This window comes from Chiloscyllium punctatum, chromosome 19, assembly GCF_047496795.1.
Source record: "Chiloscyllium punctatum isolate Juve2018m chromosome 19, sChiPun1.3, whole genome shotgun sequence".
NCBI classification, from domain to species: Eukaryota; Metazoa; Chordata; class Chondrichthyes; order Orectolobiformes; family Hemiscylliidae; genus Chiloscyllium; species Chiloscyllium punctatum.
The window spans coordinates 42,104,658-42,125,601 of record NC_092757.1 but is presented as its reverse complement, the minus strand read 5'-3'; the positions used below and the strand labels follow the sequence as shown (position 1 = coordinate 42,125,601).

At 42.8% G+C, this 20,944-nt stretch overlaps 1 protein-coding gene across 3 annotated transcripts in view; it reads left to right on the top strand.

Annotated features, from left to right (window-relative positions):
• The window catches only part of rcc1l (RCC1 like), a 58,612-nt gene extending 37,883 nt beyond the window's left edge, over positions 1-20,729 (top strand). For 2 of the 3 annotated variants that reach the window (XM_072589257.1, XM_072589258.1), the window contains exons 9-11: positions 287-460; positions 12,249-12,334; positions 12,783-13,109. In XM_072589257.1, the coding sequence (XP_072445358.1) occupies positions 287-460; positions 12,249-12,334; positions 12,783-12,860 (338 nt within the window). In that variant the 3' untranslated portion in view covers positions 12,861-13,109. Of the gene's footprint in view, positions 1-286; positions 461-12,248; positions 12,335-12,782; positions 13,110-20,362 lie in introns of those variants that run through there. The other variant, XR_011963272.1, reaches the window with a different exon arrangement.
• Positions 20,730-20,944: the final 215 nt, after the last annotated feature.

Genomic DNA, 20,944 nt, shown 5'->3' with positions numbered 1-20,944 from the left:
AGGCAGTATCTCCTCAGCGTTGAACTGCAATGTCAGCCAGTATTGTACTGAAGTTTCTACAAAGGAGCTTGACTCACAGCCTACCTGGCTGGGGTAAGAGGGGCACGCACTGAACACCAGCACTTGATCCCAGAAATGTTTTCCCTCTGCAATATTGGTTTCTCAGTGAAACTATGATTCCGTGATGTTGCTAAATATCTGCCAGTGTCCATGGGAGATCCTGTACTGTCAGAATGAACCACTGCTGTATTTGCCAAGAATGAACTTGTACTCTTGTCTTTTAAAGGAGAAGGCAATGTCTTTGTCTGGGGTTATGGAATTCTAGGAAAAGGCTGCAATCTCTCCGAATCTGGAGTGCCAGAGATGATCCCATCGACACTGTTTGGTTGTTCAGAGTTCACGCCTGAAGTTCGAGTCGACCGTATTCGTTGTGGCCTGAACCATTTTGCTGCTATCACCAGTAAGTGTCTTTCAATGAGCTCCACATGCTGCTGAGGGTTTCGGAGGTTGAGTTTTGTGTTTCATCTCTTTACTGCTCCTAGACCTATCTGTGTAAGGCACTTATGACATGACTTGGCTCTTCTGCCCATCAGTCTAGATTATCTTCTCAGTGCCATTTTCCCATTCTATCTCCATAATCCCTTAATCTTGTCATCCTTAAATTTCTGATATCTTGGATATTCTGTCCTCCCAAATTTTCACCCCAGATCTTCGATGATATACAACCTTCCCAATACATACTTTGAAAGTTTGTGCTATAGAATGTGTCCCCAATTTGTCAATTGTATTATAGCGAATTTGCATTAACTAAATGTGTGTTACAGCAGAATGACCTGGGTTGGACCGAAGGGTCTGTTTCCATGCTGTACATCTCTATGACTCTACGACCTGTACTTCTGAAGTTTCTACCTGCGCCTGTCTTGGTGTCTTTTGAGGACCCATCGATAAACTTGCCTTCCCCAGTTGGGAGCAGATCTTGCAATCTCTTCCTGTCCAACTTTCCCCTCCCAGTACCATTGACATCTCATTGTTCCTTGCTTTGTTGACTTGTGAAAAAGGCCCATAGTATACAAGAGTATTGTGGATGATTGGTTTAACAACTGGCTGAGGTGGGAAGGCTACTCCCACCCTCTGCCCTGATTTGGTTGCACTTTACAAGCACTCTCCTTGCCCAATTATTGCAAAAGTGAAATAGCTCTTTTCACTAAATCATACCATGGACTGTTTCACTGCCCCTCAGGTGGTTTGAGACTTCATCCTCTTCCAGACCCCTTGCTTGTCATTTACAATTCTTCTTCTCTCTCACACACCTAGTGCCAGGTCAGCCAGGTTTCTTCTGCAGCCTCTGCACTGAACAACTTCTCACTTAAGCACCATCTCAAATCACCGTACTCTCTCTCTCCTCTGAAATCAGTGCCCTGTTCACCCTTAAACTTAACCTCCATGTTGACCTGGCTGAGTCACATGGCTTTGCTAATCCCATGGTGTCAGTCACTGATGTCATCACTTCCTCGACTTGTTCTTGATTTACCTTCTTGTTCCCACTGTGCTCTGTGTCGGCCCTGGAGAAATCTTCCTCTCCCCTAAGTCACATACAGCTACATTATGAGGAATAGAGAATCAAGTTTTGAATGCTTATATGTAAACGTACAAAGTGGGATAAGGTTGGTGAGCTTTACACACAAATAGCTGTAAGAGACGATGATGTAGTGGTAGTAAATAAATTTACCAGAAAAAGGTGAGAAAGGGGGTTTAATATTCAAAAGTTCGAAGTGTTCAGAAAACAATTATGACAGAGAAGAAAAGCGAGATGGGGCAGCAGTACTGATTAGGGCAGACATGGTAATGTGGGAAACAGGCTTGAGGGGTATGAGCAGAAACAGGAGTAGAAGTAGCTCACTCAGCTATTTAACATGACCATGGAACACTTAGAGTCATAGAGATGTACAGCATGGAAACAGACCCTTTGGTTGAAAAATGTGATGCTGGAAAAACACAGCAGGCCAGGCAACATCCAAGGAGCAGGAGAATCGATGTTTCGGGCATAAGCCCTTCTTCAGGAATGAGGCTGGTGTGCCAAGTGGGCTGAGATAAAAGGTAGAGGGGAGGGAATTTGGGGAGTGGCGCTGGGAATACGATAGGTGGAAGGTGGTGAGGGTGATAGGCCGGAGAAGGGTTGGAGGCGGAGAGGTCGGGAAGAAGATTGCAGGTCAAGAGGGCGGTGCTGAATCCAGGGGTAGAGACTGAGATTATGTAGATGAATGTAGATTTCTCCAGCTTCCTCACTTTCCCTCCCCCCACCTTATCTCAGTCTCAACCACCGCCCTCTTGACCTGCAATCTTCTTCCCGACCTCTCTGCCTCCAACCCTTCTCCGGCCTATCACCCTCACCACCTTCCACCTATCGTATTCCCAGCGCCACTCCCCCAAATTCCCTCCCCCCTACCTTTTGTCTCAGCCCGCTTGGCACACCAGCCTCATTCCTGAAGAAGGGCTTATGCCCGAAACGTCGATTCTCATTCTCCTTCTCCTCGGATGCTGCCTGGCCTGCTGTGTTTTTCCAGCACCACATTTTTCAACTCTGGTCTCCAGCATTTGCAGTCCTCACCTTTCTCCTAACAGACCCTTCGGTCCAACCTGTCCATGCCGACCAGATATCCCAACCCAATCTAGTCCCACCTGCCAGAACCCAGCCCATATCCCTCCAAACCCTTCCTATTCATATACCCATTCAAATACCTCTTAACTGTTGCAATTGTACCAGCTTCCACCACTTCCTCTGGCAGCTCATTCCATTCACGTACCACCCTCTGCGTGAAAAAGTTGCCCCTTAGGTCTCTTTTATATCTTTCCCCTCTCACCCTAAACCTATGTCCTCTAGTTCTGGACTCCCCAACCCCAGGGAAAAGACTTTGTCTATTTATCCTATCCATGCCCCTCATAATTTTGTAAACCTCTATAAGATCACCCCTCAGCCTCCGACGCTCCAGGGAAAACAGCCCCAGCCTGTTCAACCTCTCCCGATAGCTCAAAACCTCCAACCCTGGCAATGTCCTTGTAAATCTTTTCTGAATCCTTTCAAGTTTCACAACATCTTTCCGATAGGAAGGAAACAAGAATTGCACGCAGTATTCCAACAGTGGCCTAACCAATGTCCTATACAGCCGCAACATGACCTCCCAACTTCTGTACTCAATACTCTGACCAATAAAGGAAAGCATACCAAACGCTGCCTTCACTATCCTATCTATCTGCGACTCCACTTTCAAGGAGCTATGAACCTGCACTCCAAGGTCTCTTTGTTCAGCAACACACCCTAGGACCTGACCATTAAGTGTATAAGTCCTGCTAAGTGCCTTTTTTGCACCATGTCCCCAAAGGAAATCTGTCGACCTCTACATTCAAATGTTCAATTCCTGAGCTTCCACAGTCCTCTGGCATAACAAATTTGAAAGAATCGCAGATTCTGATTTTCTTTAAAAATCACGTCGCTGTGCTAAATGGCATCGTCCTCATTTTTAAAATTATGGAGAAGCTTCATTGCACTCTGTCTATGATAATACTTTCTTGATATAAGGAGACGAAGATTGCACAAAGTATGCTAGATGCATTCGAACCAAACTCGTATACAATTGAAACAAGTCTTCATTATTTCTACACTTAAGGTCTGCTGCAATAAAGGCTAACATTCCATTAGCCTTCCTAATAGCTTGCTGTATTTGCATATTAGCCTTCACTGATTTACTGGTAAGGATATCAGTGTCCTTTTGTACATCTCCACTTCCCAGCCTCTTACTGTTTAAGAAATACTCTTTCTATCAAAGTTGATAACCTCACATTTTCCACATTATATTTAATGTGCTATTTTCTTGCCCATTCATGAAGACTGGCCAAATTCTTCCTCACAACACGCATTCCCACTTAGCCTTGAATCGTGTGTAAATTTGGAAATGTGATGTTTGGTGTCCACCTCCAAATCATTGATATATATATTGTGAATAGCTGGGGCCCAAGCACTGATACCCACTAGTCACAACCTGCCAAAGTAAGAATAACCCATTTGATCCAAATCTCTGTTAGCCAGCCATGTACATTTCTGTCCCACATGCTGTTTTTCTTTCTAACCAGCCTGTTAGGTCTTCATCCAAACCTTTATGAAATATCTAAGTATGTTATGTCCATTAGCTCCCTTTATCAATTTTCTTTGTGACATCTTAAAAATACCAATAATTTTGCCAAACATAACTTGGCATTTGCAAATCCATGCGCAATCAAATCATTGGAGTTGAGGAGCAGAATGAAAATGATCACATTCTGCTAGGAGTATTTCAAAGGCTTCCAAATAGTGAGAAAGATAGAGAAATACATCTGCAAAGAAATTGAGATGTACAGGGACTACAAAGCAGTTATGTTAAGGACTTTAATTACCTAAGTGCTCAGCAAAAAAATTATTCTGGTCAAAAAAAGAATTTGATGAGAAGAATGAAGTGCTCAGTGATGAGCACTGCTGCTTCACAGCGCCAGGGACCCGAGTTCAATTCTAGCCTCGGGCGACTATCTGTGTGGATTCTGCGTGGGTTTCCTCCAGGTGCTGCAGTTTCCTCCCACAGTCCAAAGGTGTGGAGGTAGGTGGATTGTCCATGGTGTCCAGGGATGTGCAGGCCAAGTGGATTAGCCAAGGAAAACACGGGTTTACAGGGATAGGGTAGAGGGGTGGGTCTGGGTGGGATGCCCTTTGGTTGGGCGGTGCAGACTCAATGGGTTGAATGGCCCACTTCCACACTGTAAGGATTCTAAGATTCGATGAAACATGTCCAGTGGGATCCAACAAGGGCTACTGCTGGGGCCCATGCAGTTCTAGGTTCATATAAATGATTTAGATTTGAATGTAGGAGAATTGATCAGTAAGCTTACAGATGATACAAAAATTAGAGTGGTAAATAGAGAGGATAGCTGAAAAATGTGTTGCTGGAAAATTGCAGCAGGTCAGGCAGCATCCAAGGAGCAGAAGAATCGACATTTCGGGTATAAGCCCTTCTTCTGGAATGAGGAAAGTGTGCCAAGTGGGCTGAGGTAAAAGGTAGGGAGGAGGGACTAGGGGGAGGGGCGTTGGGAATGCAATAGGTGGAAGGATGTTAAGGTGAGGGTCATAGGCCAGAGAGGGGGTGGGGCCGGAGAGGTTGGGAAGAAGATTGCAGGTCAAGAAGGCGGTGCTGAGTCCAAGGGTTGGGACTGAGATAAGGTAGGGGGAGGAAAAAATGAGGAAGCTGGAGAAATCTGCATTCATCCCTTGTGGTTGGAGGGTTCCTAAGCGGAAGATGAGGCGCTCTTCCTCCAGGCGTCATGTTGCCATGATCTGGCGATGGAGGAGGCCAAGGACCTGCATGTCCTTGGTGGAGTGGGAGGGGAGTTAGTGTTCAGCCACGGGGCGGTTGGGTTGGTTGGTGCGGGAGCCCCAGAGGTGTTCTCTGAAACGTTCTGCAAGTAGGCGGCCTGTAAATGGAGACAGGCCAAGTCCCTCCTCCCTACCTTTTATCTTAGCCTGCTTGGCACACCTTCCTCATTCCTGAAGAAGGGCTTATGCCCGAAACATCGATTCTCCTGCTCCTTCGATGCTGCCTGACCTGCTGCGCTTTTCCAGCAACATATTTTTCAGCTCTGATCTCCAGCATCTGCAGTCCTCACATTCTCCAAATAGAGAGGATATCTTTAATTTAGAAGAAGGTACAGATGGGCTGATTTAATAGCAAATGGAATTAATAGAACATAGAACAGTACAGCACAGAACAGGCCCTTCAGCCCACAATGTTGTGCTGACCATTGATCCTCATGTAAGGTAAACCTAATGTATGAACCCTCACATTTCTGTGACCAGCAGTCTCTTAAATATCCCCAATGACCTCGCTTCCACAAGTGCTGCTGACAACGCATTCCATGCTCCCACAGCTCTCTGCATAAAGAACCCCCCTCTGACATCCCCTCTATAGTTTTAAGCTGTTTGGCAGAAAGTATGACCCCTCATTTTAACAATTTCTGCCCTGGGAAAAAGTCTCTGGCTATCACCTCTATCTATGCCTCTTATTATCTTGTACACCTCAATTAGGTCCCCTCTCTTCCTTTTTTCCAATGAAAAAAGGTCCAGCTCAGTCAACCTCTCTTCGTAAGATAAGCCCTCCATTCCAGGCAGCATCCTGGTAAACCTCCTCTGAACCCTCTCCAAAGTATCCACATTTTTCCTATAATAGAGTGACCAGAACTGGACACAGTATTCCAAGTGCGGTCTAACCAAAGTTTTATAGAGCTGCAACAAGGTCTCACGGCTCTTAAACCCATCCCCCTGTTAATGAAAGCCAAAACACCATATGCTTTCTTAACAACCCTGTCCAATTGGGTGGCAATTTTAAAGGATCCCGCTGTTCCTCCACACTGCCAAGAATCCGGTCTTTAATCCTGTACTCAACCTTCAAGTTCAACCTTCCAAAATGCATCACTTCGCATTTATGTAAGTTGAAATCCATCTGCCACTTCTCAGCCCATCTCTGCATCCTGTCAATGTCACACTGTAGCCTACAACAGTCCTCTATACTGTCAACAACACCTCCAACCTTTGTGTCATCTGCAAACTTGCTAACCCATCCTTCAATCTCCTCATCCAAGTCATTAATAAAAATTACAAAGAGTAGAGGCTCAAGAACAGAGCCCTGTGGAACACCACTCAACACTGACTTCCAGGCAGAATACTTCCCTTCCACTACCACTCGCTGTCTTCTGTCGACCAGCCAATTCTGTATCCAGGCAGCTAAATTTCCCTGTATCCCATTCCTCTTGATCTTCTGAACATGGGGAACCTTATCAAATGCCTTGCTGAAGTCCATATACACCATATCCACCGCTCGGCCCTCATCAACTTGTCTAGTAACATCCTCAAAGAACTCGATCAGGTTTGTGAGGCATGACCTGACCCTCACAAAGCCGTGCTGACTGCATTTAATCAAGTTATGCTCTTCCAGATGGTCATAAATCCTATCCCTCAGAATCCTTTCTAACACCTTGCAGACGACAGACGTGAGACTGACTGGTCTGTAATTGCCGGGGATTTCCCTATTTCCTTTCTTGAAGAGATGAATTACATTTGCCTCCCTCCAGTCCTCAGGTACGACTCCAGTGGAGAGCGAGGATGCAAAGATCTTCACAAGCGGCGAAGCAATCATATTTCTCGCTTCCCAAAGCAGCAGTGGACAAATCTGGTCTAGCCCTGGCGACTTGTCAATCTTAACGTTTGTCAAAATTTTCAGCACATCAACTTCCTCAATCTCTATCTGTTCCAGCATGCACACCTGTTCCTCAATGGTTTCATTCACTACCAGGTCCTTTTCTTTAGTAAAGACAGAAGCAAAAAACTCACCTAGGGCTTCCCCTACCTCCTCAGACTCTACATACAAGTTCCCTATGCTATCCCTGATCGGCCCTACTCTTTTTTTGATCATTCTCTTATTCCTCACATATGTGTAAAATGCCTTTGGATTCTCCCTAATTCCTCCTGCTAAACCTTTCTCGTGCCCCCTCCTGGCTCTCCTCAGACCATTTTTGAGCTCCTTCCTTGCCTGCCTGTAATCCTCTAGAGCTGAGCAAGACCCTTGCTTCCTCCACCTTACGTAAGCTGCCTTCTTTTTTTTTGATGAGAAGCTCCTCCGCTCTCATCATCCAAGATTCCTTTATCTTACCCCTTCTTGCCTGTCTCAGAGGAACACATTTATGCATCACACTCGCAACAACTGTTCCTTAAACAGTCTCCACATGTCTATCGTGCCCTTTCCATGGAACAATTGCTCCCAGTCCATGCTTCCCAACTCACGTCTGATAGGATCATAGTTTCCTTTTCCCCAGTTAAATATTCTCCCATTGTGCCTGCTTCTCTCCTTCTCCATGGCTATGTAGAATGTGAAGCAGTTGTGGTCACTATCACCAAAATCACCGCAAGATCTGAGACCTGCCCCAGCTCATTGCCGAGCACCAAATCCAAAATGGCCTCTCCCCTCATTGGCCTGTCAACGTACTGAGTTAGGAAACCCTCCTGAACACACCTTACAAAAAGAGCTCCTTCCAAACCATCTGCTCAAACAAGGTTCCAATCAATATTGGGAAAGTTACGGTCACCCATTACAACAACCCTACTACATTCACATTTTTCCAAAATCTGCTGACCTATGCTTTCTTCAATCTCCCTGCTGCTATTGGGGGGCCTGTAGTAAATCCCTAAAATGTGGTATGATGCACTTGGGCAGGACAAACAAGGCAATGTACAGTAGGACCCTGGGAAACACCAAGGATCAGAGAGACCTTGGTGTGTATGTACACCGGTCCCTTATGGTACAGGTGGATAAAGTGGTTAAGAAGGCATAGGTATCCTTGCTTTTAATAGTTGATGTGTGGAGTTTAAGAGCAGGGAAGTTATGCTGGGGCGTTGGTTCGTACATCGTACTGGAATCCAATTTTAGGGGAAGTGTGATAGCACTGGAGGGGGCAAGAGGAGATTTACCAGGATTTTGTCTGATTTGTGACTAGTGGAGTGTCACAAGGAGCAGATCTAGGGTCTAAGTTATTCACTATGTATATTAATAACTTGGAGGTGGGACAGAATGTAATATATCCAAATTTGCTGATAGTTGGGAAATCATGTTGTGAGGCAGACGTAAGGGATCTGCAAGGGAATGTGGAATAGGTGGAGAAAGTGGACAGAAACTTGCCAGATGGAATTTAATATACGAAAGTGGGAGGTTGTGCATTTTAATAAGAAGAATCAAAAGGCAGACTATTATTCAAACAGATGGAGATTCGAGAAAAGTGCAGTGCTGATTGGTTTGGTGTTCTTCTGTACAAAGTTAGCATACAGATGCAGCAAGTAATTAAGAGGTCAAATGGAATCCCTTGGAGGGGGGGTGGGTCGGTGTTGCAGTTTAAAAACTTGCAAGTCTTGTTACAACTGTACAGAGTGTTAATGAGTCCACACCTGAAGTACTGTGTACAGTTTGGTCCCCAAATTTAAGAGAGAATATTTTAGCATTCGAGCGGCTCAAAAGATATTTACTGGGCTAATTGCAGAGGTGAAGTGGTTGACTTATGAAGAACAGCTAAACAGATTCCGCTTTTATTCTTCCGAAGTTAGAATGAGGAGTGATCTTACTGAAACAGACAAGATTCTGAGGGGGCTTGACAGAGTAGCTGTTGAGAAAATGTTGAGAACCTCTTAATCTTTAAACATACTTGGGTGTGCACTTGCATTAACATTTAAGGCTATGAGCCTAGAGTGGCAAAGTGGGGTTAGTGTAGGAGGTAGTGTATCTTTGGTGGTATAGACTCAGTGGACCAAAGAGCTGCTTCTATACTGTATGATTCTATGATTCCCATCAAACCTGAAGTCAATAGAAATTAGGAGCAAAACGCTCCACTGTTTGGAGGCATACTTCCATCTCCGTGTCAAATAAATCTCTGTAGGAGTCCTTCAGGATAGTATCCTCGGCCCAACCATCTTCAACTGCTTCATCAATGACCTTTCCATCATAAGATCCGCGTTAGGATTGGGCAATGATTGTGCAATGTTCAACATTATTCATGACTCCTCAGGTACCATTACTTTCAACATTCCATGATTTAATATTGACAAGAAACCAGTTATACAAATACTACAGCTACAAGTGAAGGTCAGAAGCTTGGAAACCTACAGCGAGGAACTCACCTTCCACTTCCTCAAAGCCTGTCTAGCAAATACCAGATAGAATTCAAGAGTGTGATGGAGTACTCTTTGGCTTGGATTTGTCCTGTATTCTGTGCACCATTTCACACTGGGCAGGTAGTTGCCATTGTTGTATCTGCACTGGAATAGCTTGACTAGGGTAGCAGCAAATTCTGGAAGCTTACATTTTCAGTACTGTTGCTGGAGTGTTGTCAGGGCCTAGAGCCTTTTCAGTATTGAATGTCTTCAGCTGTTTCTTGATGTCATGTGAAGTCAATTGAATTGACTGATGTCACGTGATGTTGGGGACCTTGAGAGGAGGCTGAGATGGATCATTCACTCAGCACTTCTGGTTGAAGTTTGGATGCAAATATCTTTTGTCCTCATCTTTTGTGTTGATGCCCTCAGCTCCCCTCTTTGTAGAGTCATATAGCATATTTGGCCCAAACTGCTCCATGCCGACCAAAATGTCCATCCATGCTAACCCTATTTCCCTGCATTCTGCCCATACCCTTCTAAACCTTTCCTGTCTATGTATTTGTGAAGCCTCCACTTCCTGTCAACTGTTTAATTGTCCACCGCCATCAGGACTGGATGTGGCAGAACTGCAGAGCTTAGAGCTGATCCAGTGATTGTGGGATCACTTAACTCTGACTGTTACATGCTACTTTCAGTAGTCCTATGTCATACCATCACCAGATCAATACCTCATTTTTACGTATGCCTAGTACTGCTCCTGGCTTGTCCTTTGTACCGTACCTTTAAGGGAGCTGAAATTTCTGGCCAACAGTGGGTGAAACAAATAGCTGGAGATGTGTTGCCATGATACTAAAACAAATTTAATTTTGGCCAGTTAGTTTAAATTATGCCCCAGTTACTGAAATCCAATTGAATTTGAATTTAGTGTTTTGATGACATAAGATTAATGAAGTGATCCAATGTTTTAGGGTATAAAACCGGACATTGTGACCAGTTAGGGGAGAACTACCAAGTATATCCTGCTAGCCGATTAGCTCTCTGAAGAGTCCCTGTACATATGAAAGATCTGTAAAGCAGAATACTGAAGAAAAGATGACAGGAAAATCTACAGAGGAAGATACAGAGAGAAGATTCGATAGCTGGCTGGTTCTGAAATTTGAATTCTTTTTTGTAAATCTTAATCGGGGTATTTACCGGACCAGTATTGTAGAGTGGGGAGATAAAAGTAGGTTTAAGAGAAAGGAGTGATAAATCGTTGTTAAGAAATAAAATTGATAATTTTTACTTTAAACAGTGACCTCTGGAATAGTTCTTTGTCAAAATTTTACAGATTACAGCACGAGGTGAGCTCCTCTGTGTTGGGTTTAAATTAGCAGAGAGGTTTACCCCATGCCGTAATACTGGCTTGATGGCAATATGTGTTCACAGATTGTGTTGGAGTATGATTCTGCTGCTGCTGATGTCTCACAGCAACTCATGAATGTTGCTAGATCTGTTTGAAGTCTGTCACATTTAGCACAGTGGTACTGCTACATGATACTGCATCACTATTCAATCCTGGAGCTTCTTTCCCAATAGCATTGTGGTGCACCTACATCATGTGGACTGCAGCAATTCAAGCAGGCAGCTCACCACCACCTTCTCCAGGGCAATACTGGTCCAGCCAGTGATGTCCATATCTCACAATGGAATAAATTACAAGGAAGAGAAACTGGGGTTATTTACTTACGGTGGCTGGTGCTGTTTTCCCTGGAGTGTCGGAGGCTGAGGGGTGACCTTACAGAGGTTTGTAAAATCATGAGGGGCATGGATAGGATAAATAGACAAGGTCTTTTCCCTGGGGTAAGAGAGTCCAGAACTAGAGGGCATAGCTTTAAGGTGAGAGGGGAAAGATATAAAAGGAATGTAAGGGGCAATATTTTCATACAGAGTACGTGTATGGAATAAGCTACCAGAGGAAGTGGTGGAGGCTGGTACAATTACAACATTTAAAAGGCATCTGGATGGGTATATGAATAGGAAGGGTTTGGAGGGATATCGGCCGGGTGCTGGCAGGTGGGACTAGATTGGGTTGGAACATCTGGTCGGCATGGAAGGGTTGGACCTTAGGGTCTGTTTCCATGCTGTACATCTCTATGACTCTATTAATTTTGTTTTTGCCAATATCTTATGAACTGGCATTCTTGATAATCTGGCAAAAGTTATGTACCTGAAATACTGAAAGTTTACTGTATTATCACAATCTCCACAATATCCAGGTAGTGAGTTGAGGGTGCAAGTGAGAAGGCTGTCTGTCAGTAGATTTTATTTAAGGCAAAATTGCATTATTATTTAAGTGACTTACGCTATATATGAAGTATAACAGTCATGCATTACATTTTTATTTCTTAGTGTGTGTTTTCACATTGATCATTTTGACCTCTTGATCAACCAAAATATTTGGTCAGCAGCACAATCCTGGCCCCATAAGTGCTGGTTAATAAAACATTTATTGTATTTGCTTTACCCTCCAATCCATAATGTCTTCATGTTCCAGATCGTGGTGAGCTTTTTGTGTGGGGCAAGAATCTCCGAGGTTGCCTTGGCATTGGGAGTATGGACGATCAGTACTTTCCCTGGCGGGTAGGTCCTTCACTTATTTTGTTATTCTTGGAGTTTCAATTTCTTTACCAATCCTATGGAATCCAATTTGGCAGGAAAAAGAACTGTATTGAAGGAGAATAGCTGGGGAGAGTTTTTCAGTACAACATTGTCCAAAATGTAAGCTATTGTAATCCCAATGAAAGATTCCCCTAAAGATACAGCTGCTTGAGAGTCATTTTTGTTTCAGTTTTACTTTGCCATCTAATTTCACCTCAAACTATATTTTTTTTAAAAATCCCATATTTTGTCAAACTTTGGGTCACTTATTCTTCGACTTCACGGGCTTGTTATGAATGATAGCTCACCTGATTGAGCTCATTGCTTGGGATCTCTCGGAGCCAAGCTCCTCTTCTAATATACCTGCTGCAGTTGTCAAAGACCTTTCTTCCTGACGCTGAGTAGCCAACTGTATTTATTGTTTGTTTAGGTGACAGTACCAGGCAATGTCATGGACGTAGCTTGTGGGGTGGACCACATGGTGGCACTTACAAAATCATTCATTTGAACTGATAGTCGCTGAACACGATGAGATTACAACATGGATCTTCTCTGATTCTGGACCAAAATCAGCTGCCCAGGATCTTAGATTTCCCTCCACTATCCGCAGAAGAAATGTATGTGCATAAAAGTTTCTTTTACTGTTATCACAGTATGGATCTACCTTGTACAAGTTAAGGAGTCCTCTTATTGGTCTTTTATTCACTGAATGGAGCAGTTTGTATTTGTGTATTTTGAAATAAACTTTTCAAATATGTTCTGCTCTCCACCCATTCATCAACCTATTTTGTTACTTCTCCTCTCGCTAACTTCTCTTTCTAGCTTTCTTTCTGTAACTCGTTGGATCTCTGACTTTCCTCCTCTGCACCTTTAAAACTGGATGGAAGGTGCCATTCTAACTAAATCTAACAGTGTGCTGTGATTTTATTCCGAGTGTTATACTGACAGTTATGACTATTAATATAAAGATTGTCACAGATCCATTATTTCACATGATCAAAATCTGGGATAGTTTTCTCACCATACTGAGAAAGTTGCTTCATTTTATTTGGGGAATAAATATTTTGGTGCTAAAGATCTTTCTGAATTTTGCTGTCTGTAGGACATTTTTTAACCGTCAGCACCTTTCCCTATCTCCCATTATCTCAGGAGTTTTGCTCATTGTCTCTTTATGTCTTTCTATGTAAAAATATTTCCAGTATTTCACACGACCACCATTGATAGCTCCTTGAATTCTCTGTGTATGTTCTCGTCTCTAGGATACAGCATACTCAATGTCACATGCTGCTGTGACGTCACAATAGTGGTGGTGTTTGGGGGGCAGTAAACAGTGCACCTCCCATCCAATAACACTGGGGTTTAAAACAAACCAACTTCAGTGAAAGCTGAGTTTCCTTCGTGAGGCAGGAAACTTTGGATTCACATGTAAAAGAGGAATCTAGATTCGTGAAATTCTAGATTCACAGAACTCCAGATTTGTATGTGAAAAGGGAAATCCAGGATTTGTGAAATGCAAGGTTCATTTCCTGTACGAAAGGAAATTAAGAAAAGATTGTCCAATCTACAGAACCCAACTCGTGGATGATCTAATGGATCCCTGATTGCTGTTCCCACCTCGAAAGCAGTGCCATTGTGATTGATGTTTGTATGACTGACATCTCTCTGCAAAGGCTGTCTGTGAGGACTTGGTTTGAGTGAGGAGTTGATGAAAACTTTTGGCAATTGTCATTGAATATTTAAACTGTGCCAGAAAATATCATCAGGCTACAATGCTGGAAAATACAGATAGAAGATTCCCTACAGTGTGGAAACAGGCCCTTCGGCCCAACAAGTCCATATTGACCCTCTGAAGAGTAACCCACCCAAATCCATTCCTCCTACCCTATATTTACCCCTGCCTAATGCACCTAACTTGCACATCCCTAAAGATTATGGGCAATTTAGCATGGCCAGTTCACCTAACCTGCACATTTTTGAACTGTGGGAGGAAACTGGAGCACCTGGAAGAAACCCATGCAGACAATATGCAAACTCCACGCAAACATTCTCCCTAGACCAGAATCAAACCCAGATCCCTGGCACTGTGAGGCAGCAGTGCTAACCACTGAGCCACCATACCACCCCAAAAGATTAGGTCAAGAGGAATAAACTGGTGTCTATACATGATTTGTGTCCTGTGATTCTAGCACAGTTGAAAAGCTGAATATATTTTACAAACCAACAGTAATCATTCAATCAGGTCCATGGATGAGCCCTGCTTAGCCCTCTAGAATCACTGTGGGTTTATGTCTGGCCAGTGAGTGGTGGGAGAAATGCTTCCTGTGCAAAAAATTCATTGCAAGTGAAAATGTATTTGGTAACACTGAGTTTAAAGTTTTGATGATCCCTGGTCAGATCAGTGTGTTGTGGAATTGTGGAAGATGCCAAACTGCTGCATGGGCAAACTTGCCAATGATGTGGGTGGATGTGCAGTAAGAATATCCTCTTGGAGTTAAAGAAAGCACTAAGCTTTCAAACACTCCAGACAAGTTACTAGGGTGAGGAATGGAGTTGATAGCAGGGGAACTGAGTTTCTGGCAGGACAGAAAAGAATGCCTTCCATCTTCTCAATATTTATGTAGAAGAACTTTCTATTCCACTGTCAAGAGATTTGGTGCTTTTCATGTTGTCAAAATGAACTAAATTAATATTTATTTTCTTTCTTTGTGGTAGTTTGATGGATAGCTGTATTCTACCTCTAACAGTGATTGGCAGTCATCCAATCCATTTAGATATTGCTGACAGTTTTGCAAACTGCTGGTTACTCCTCTTGCAGCTGTTCGCATCTAACAAGAATGCAGGGCCATCAGGTATCAATATCAACTGGTTTAACCAGCTGCTGGTTCCAATAAATCAATGAAAATAGACAATAATTGATTTATTGAAAAATCCTCTTTTTGGCATCTGTCAAATCATGATCAAAATAAAACAAGTTATCATTCATTACATATTTACAGGCAATCTTTGAGATAAAAAGAAACAAGAGGTAATTAAAAAGCTGCACAATTTAAGCATGCAAATAATTACAATATGTAGCAAAATGTAGATCTGTTTTATTTACAGAATAGAAAGAACAGGACACATTCCACAATATGGGGAGATGATGGCCTAGTGATATTATCGCTAGACTATTAGAGGTTCATGGCGGGGCGGGCGGGCGGTATTCTGGTACTGGGGTTTGAATCTTGCCACGGAAGATGGTGGAATTTGAATTCAGCAAAAATTAAGAGTCTGATGATGACTGTGAAACCGCAGTCAATTGGTGTAAGAACCCATCTGATTCACTAGTATCCTTTAGGAAAGGAAACCGCCATCCCATATGTGACTCCAGACCCACTGTAATGTGATTGACTGCTGACACAACTGTTATCGTGGCAATTAAGGATGGGTAGCAAATGCTGACCAGTGACCCCACCGAAATGAATGAAAAGAAAAGCATGCACATCTGCACAGGAGTTATCATTACTTTCAACTTCTCCCATCTGCTATTTGTATTCAAATTTCATAGATCATATGTTGTCATAGTGTCTTTATAAAATTCTCAATCATTTACATCCTTTTCTTGAGTTTATAACTTTTGGTCTGAAGTTTTCTTGTCGTCTGTACACTTTTTTTGTTCTTTAATCTTGTCTTTTTCTTTAGTTTCACAACAGATTTACTTTTGTGCATAAAATCCTGTTGATTCTGAAAATTAAACAAAATTAGAAAGGGTAAAAGCAAATTACTGCAGATGCTGGAATCTGAAACCAAAAGAGAAAATGCTGGAAAATCTCAGCAGGTCTGGCAGCATCTGTAAGGAGAGAAAAGAGCTGACATTTCGAATCTAACTGATCCTCGAAACATCAGCTCTTTCCTCTCCTTACAAAATTAGAAAGGGTTTGAGAATTAGTGTTTCAAGACTTGACCCTCCTTCAGAAGTGAACAGTAAAAGATTGAAAGGGAAGGGGAAAAGACAAACTCCCTCAGGAGAAGTGTCATTAAACTACTGTTGGACGGCATTTCAATTCTTTAATGGAGAGAATCATTAAAGAAAGGTAGGCAGCACAAGGTTAGCACTACTGCCTCACAGCACCTCACACCCAGGTTCAGTTCTGGCTTTGGGCAGTTGTCTGTGTGGAGTTTGCATATTTTCCCCATGCCTACATGCGTTTCCTCAGGATATTCAGGTTTATTCACATGATTGAAAGATGTGCAGGTTAGCTGGATTGGCCATGGGAAATGCAGGGTTACAGGGATGGGGTGGATCTGGATGGGATACTGTTCAGAGGGCAATGTGAACTCAATACCTGAATGGCCTGCTTCCACACTGTAAAGATTCTTTGATTCTATGAAACAGGAAAGGTGAGAGTGGGTAATGGATGTGGTACATAAAAACAATTGAGATTTTGAGAGCTATGAGGGTTGAGCTGTTCAGGAAACTGCCTGTTTATTTTTGCATGTGTTCTTTCCCAAGGTAATGAGAGAGCCTCTGAGGCTCAAATCGAGGAAACAAAAGAGAAAGGGCACAGCAGTCATGTGCCATGAAGTATATTTGGGGTCTTGGACAATGTATGGGTGAAGAGCAGCAGGAAGTGTGGGTGTGAGTGAGAAAGTGGGATGTGGAAAGATTGAGATGTATTTTGTGGTGAAGGTGTCCGAAATGACAGGTGATCTTGAAGGTGTTGTAAAGGTGTAGAACTAGAGAAGGTCAGAACTGAAGTACACAGAACGGGACAGGCCCAAAGATCCCGGGGCAGCCTCAGCTAAGTTAAAGAATGTATTCAGTTCTGGTGCAAAAGGTAAACTTGCAGATTGAATGGATTTGGGGGAACTGAGAGGATATGATTTAGTTTTTAAAGTGGAAGGAGCACAGCATAACTTTAGAAATGGTGAAAGTAGTTTGGTGCACATATGTGTGGAAAGCTCATCTCGGGACAGATCCCAGAGGCATCATCATTATTTGTAAGCCTGGGGAAGCAGGTATAGTTCGCAACCCATTCAGCCTGGAATGGGTGTCTCCACGGGTTCTCGGTGGGTGATGATCTGATTTGGATAACCACAGTCTCATTTCAAGCTTTACTCATTTCCATTTTTTAATTGATGTGCACATTACAGACATTTATTGCTGATCCCAAAGGATAGTTAAGAGTCAACTACATTTCTGTGGCCTGGAGTCACATGTAGGTAAAGATGGCAAATCTCCTTCTCTAGTGAACCAGAGGGATTTTTACAACATTCTATTTCTTATTGAATTCACACATCTGCTGTGGTGGGATTAGAACCAGCAATAGCTGGTCTGCTGAAAATTAGCCTGGAGTTCTGGATTATTAGTCCAATGAAATTACCGCGATGCAGCACCTCCCATTTATGAAGGAAGTAGCTGCATCTTCTCTGGCCCATCCTCGAACTGTTCAAGGTTGTCCAAGTCCTCAGTAAAGGTTGAGTTCACCACATGGCTAAGTTACTAGGTTGTGGTTAACCCTGAGGCGTGCCAGTTAGAGCTGGGAGGGAGACAGCAACCCACACATGGTCCTCCTATTCAAACAGGTCTTCTCCACTAATGCTGGCAAGAAGACAACTGAACAGCCACCATCAGGTTCCCAGTTTAGGCAGTGAAGTCCTAGCAGAGTATAGATCTCATTGAAAGCAAACATTAACATCAAACCATGAATGTATCATTCAGAACCCTATTGGAAAGTTCAATTAGATCTAGCTGGTTCTGCCTTTCCCCTGTAACTCTGATCTTCTCATTGAGATACTAATATCAGGTGTTTTTTTTGGGAGGTGGGAGGGAAGAAGGTTCCAGATTTTCACTCTCCTTTTGTGTGAAGGAAATGATATCATCCTGAATGACCAGGGAAATGTAAGCAAAGTTTATATAACTGACATCATAATTTAGCTGCTTTAATACCAGGATCCTAGTTGGTAAATCCGCTTGGCAACCCTCCACACGATGAATATATAGCCACACTAAAATAGTAAAAGCTCATAGTAAAACTGAGGGAGGTGAGAAAGTGGAGGTCTTGTTAGTTTAATATTGATGAGGGTAGGAATATGAAGTGAATTGAGTTAGAGATGGTTGAAGATGAGTATAGGCAGAAGAAGGACATATGCTGAAAGACAGATGTATAGAGGGACAGGATATCTGCAAGTGAAAGAGAGGGCTATGTCAAGAGAATCCGAAATTATTTCTGCTTATTTGGGTCAGATTTGGTCACAGTTTATGTAAGAGTGAAGTAGCACCAACAACTCCTCTGAAAACTCCAATCTGTGTCTCTAACAACTTGTACACTTTCAAAGCAGTTTCAAAAAAATAGCCTGTCCATCCTTAGCCTGACATCACAGTGAACCAATGAAGGCATACAGAGTGAGTTATCCCAGCCAAGTGCAGCACAGCCTAGTTTAGCACAGCACACTGCATGAGGTCCCAGCTCCAGCTCCAGCCTCCCTCTGGACCATTAGTCCCAGGCACAATGTCTTGCAGTAGCCTGGAGTCATTTGAGGAAGCACATTATGATGAGTATGAGTATTACAATCTGGCAGATTACCAGGCTCACAATGGAGGGAAAGGCAGGAGCAAGAAAGAGGGCATTCGGAATACGAATCACCACTGCCCAGCTGGGCACGAGAGGAAAATCATGGACAAACTCTACAAAAGTGAGGTGAAAAGAAAGAGAGCTCAAAGCTCGTCCTAGGTGAGTGACCTTTCCCCCCTCCCCCCACACTCGTGTGTCACCTGTTCACTGTGCGTGATGTGCAATGCCCCAACAAACCTCAATTGTCAGGGAACTTTCATGTAATTAAAACTCAGATTGCTTTATAGCAGCATTGGCATAAAATGGATACTGAGCTAAAGAAAGATGGCTTGGATCAGTTAAGTTCTAAGAGGCTTCTTTATGAGGAATAAGATGCAGAGATTTTGTTTTGGGTGAGAATTCCAAAGTAGGGTGCTGTAAGTGTAATGTTTTTGTCAGAATGGGCTCCCTTTCCTGGTGAGTTTGGATGCAGTCAAACCTTTGCCATGTTCAGGACAATGTTGGAGAGATTATCTGAGGAAGGGGAGTTTAGGGTACACCCCTGTGTAGAACTCCAGGGAAAGTGTGGGGGGGAGGGAGAGAGAGAGAGAGGGAGAGGTCGGGAGGTCAGTCATTCGGAGATGGTGGCTGGGCTCCCATCGATGTCCAGGACTGTTCTCAGTAGCATTTCAGTGAGCCGAGTTCATTTTTAATCACTGTAAGCAAAAGGTGCGATCAGTGTTGGAACACTTCTTTGATGTAATGTTTCTATTGGAACCTTGAGATCTCCTTCAGATAATTGATATTTGGATAATCGAAGTTCCTCTGTATTCAATTGTACAGATAGATCAAGTCATATCTGTTTTCTGTAACTTTGTTGGAGTGAAGTCATCAGAATAAGTTTTATTTGGAATTAAGAACAAATGAATATTTATACAGCTTATTATAAGAATAGTAGAAGACCATTCAGCTCATCCAACTCGTTTGATTGTTTAAGGGAATGTCCCTGCCCAGCAAGATCCATCTATCTCAGTTAAACATTTCACTGATCCCCAACATCTACAACCTTTTGGGGAGAGACTTTCTGATTTCCATTACCCAATTTGTGTGAAATATTCTAATAGATTTCACTCCTAAATGGCCTAACTCATATTTAATATTGTGGTCCCTTTGTCCTGAGTTCTCCCATCAGAGATTAGTTTCTCTCCAAACACCTTCTGTTATCATTTTAAATTCTTCAATTCTTTTACTCCTCTTTCCAAATTGAGGCAATTTCTGACGTAACCCTTTACCCTTTGTCAGTCCAATTCCACACTACATATTTGACTCTTAGGACACACATGGTAAGCAGTGGTGGACAGTAAAGCTTGTCAAAGTAATCTACATCGAAGAATAAAAGGGAAGGTGAAGAATTGACATTATTAGCAGTGTATGGTCATTATTCAATTAAATTTGTTTCTCTGATTCGCCTTCACAGATTTTCAACAAGTGACCTTGATTGTTCCACCAAATTCCTGAGTCTGGTCTCCTACTGTTGTGTGAGGTGCCATCGCAACATAAGTTCTTCAGTTGCTGGATAATGGCAACTGTTTATTGAAGCAGCTTTCAATAATGTTTTGGGAATGAGTAGTAACTTTTGATAAAGCACCCATTGTGGAAAATCTGAGATGAGGAATTGAAGTGCAATCAAGTTAGTGTGTTGTGTCGGTATTAAAACTGGTAGCAATAGAACTTTTAACCATGAGACAAACCGAACAAAGTGACAGTTTTCCCAAGTATGTTTCAATCTGTTAATTGCGGTTGTCAATGTTTCCTGTATTGAATAAACTTAGAAATGAAAATGAGCCACAAATCATGTAAACTTTATTTGTATTTTAACTTTATGTTGAGTTCTCCATGTGTGGTTACTGAGTTCAGCAACAGGTATTTAATGGTCAGTATGTTGAGAATAATATGAGCTTCACTACATATGGGAGGGCCATCCAGCCAGGGTCAGACCAAGGTTCAGTTCACACAATCCCTGAGGAATCTGAAAAAAACAAATTTACCAAAAAGACCC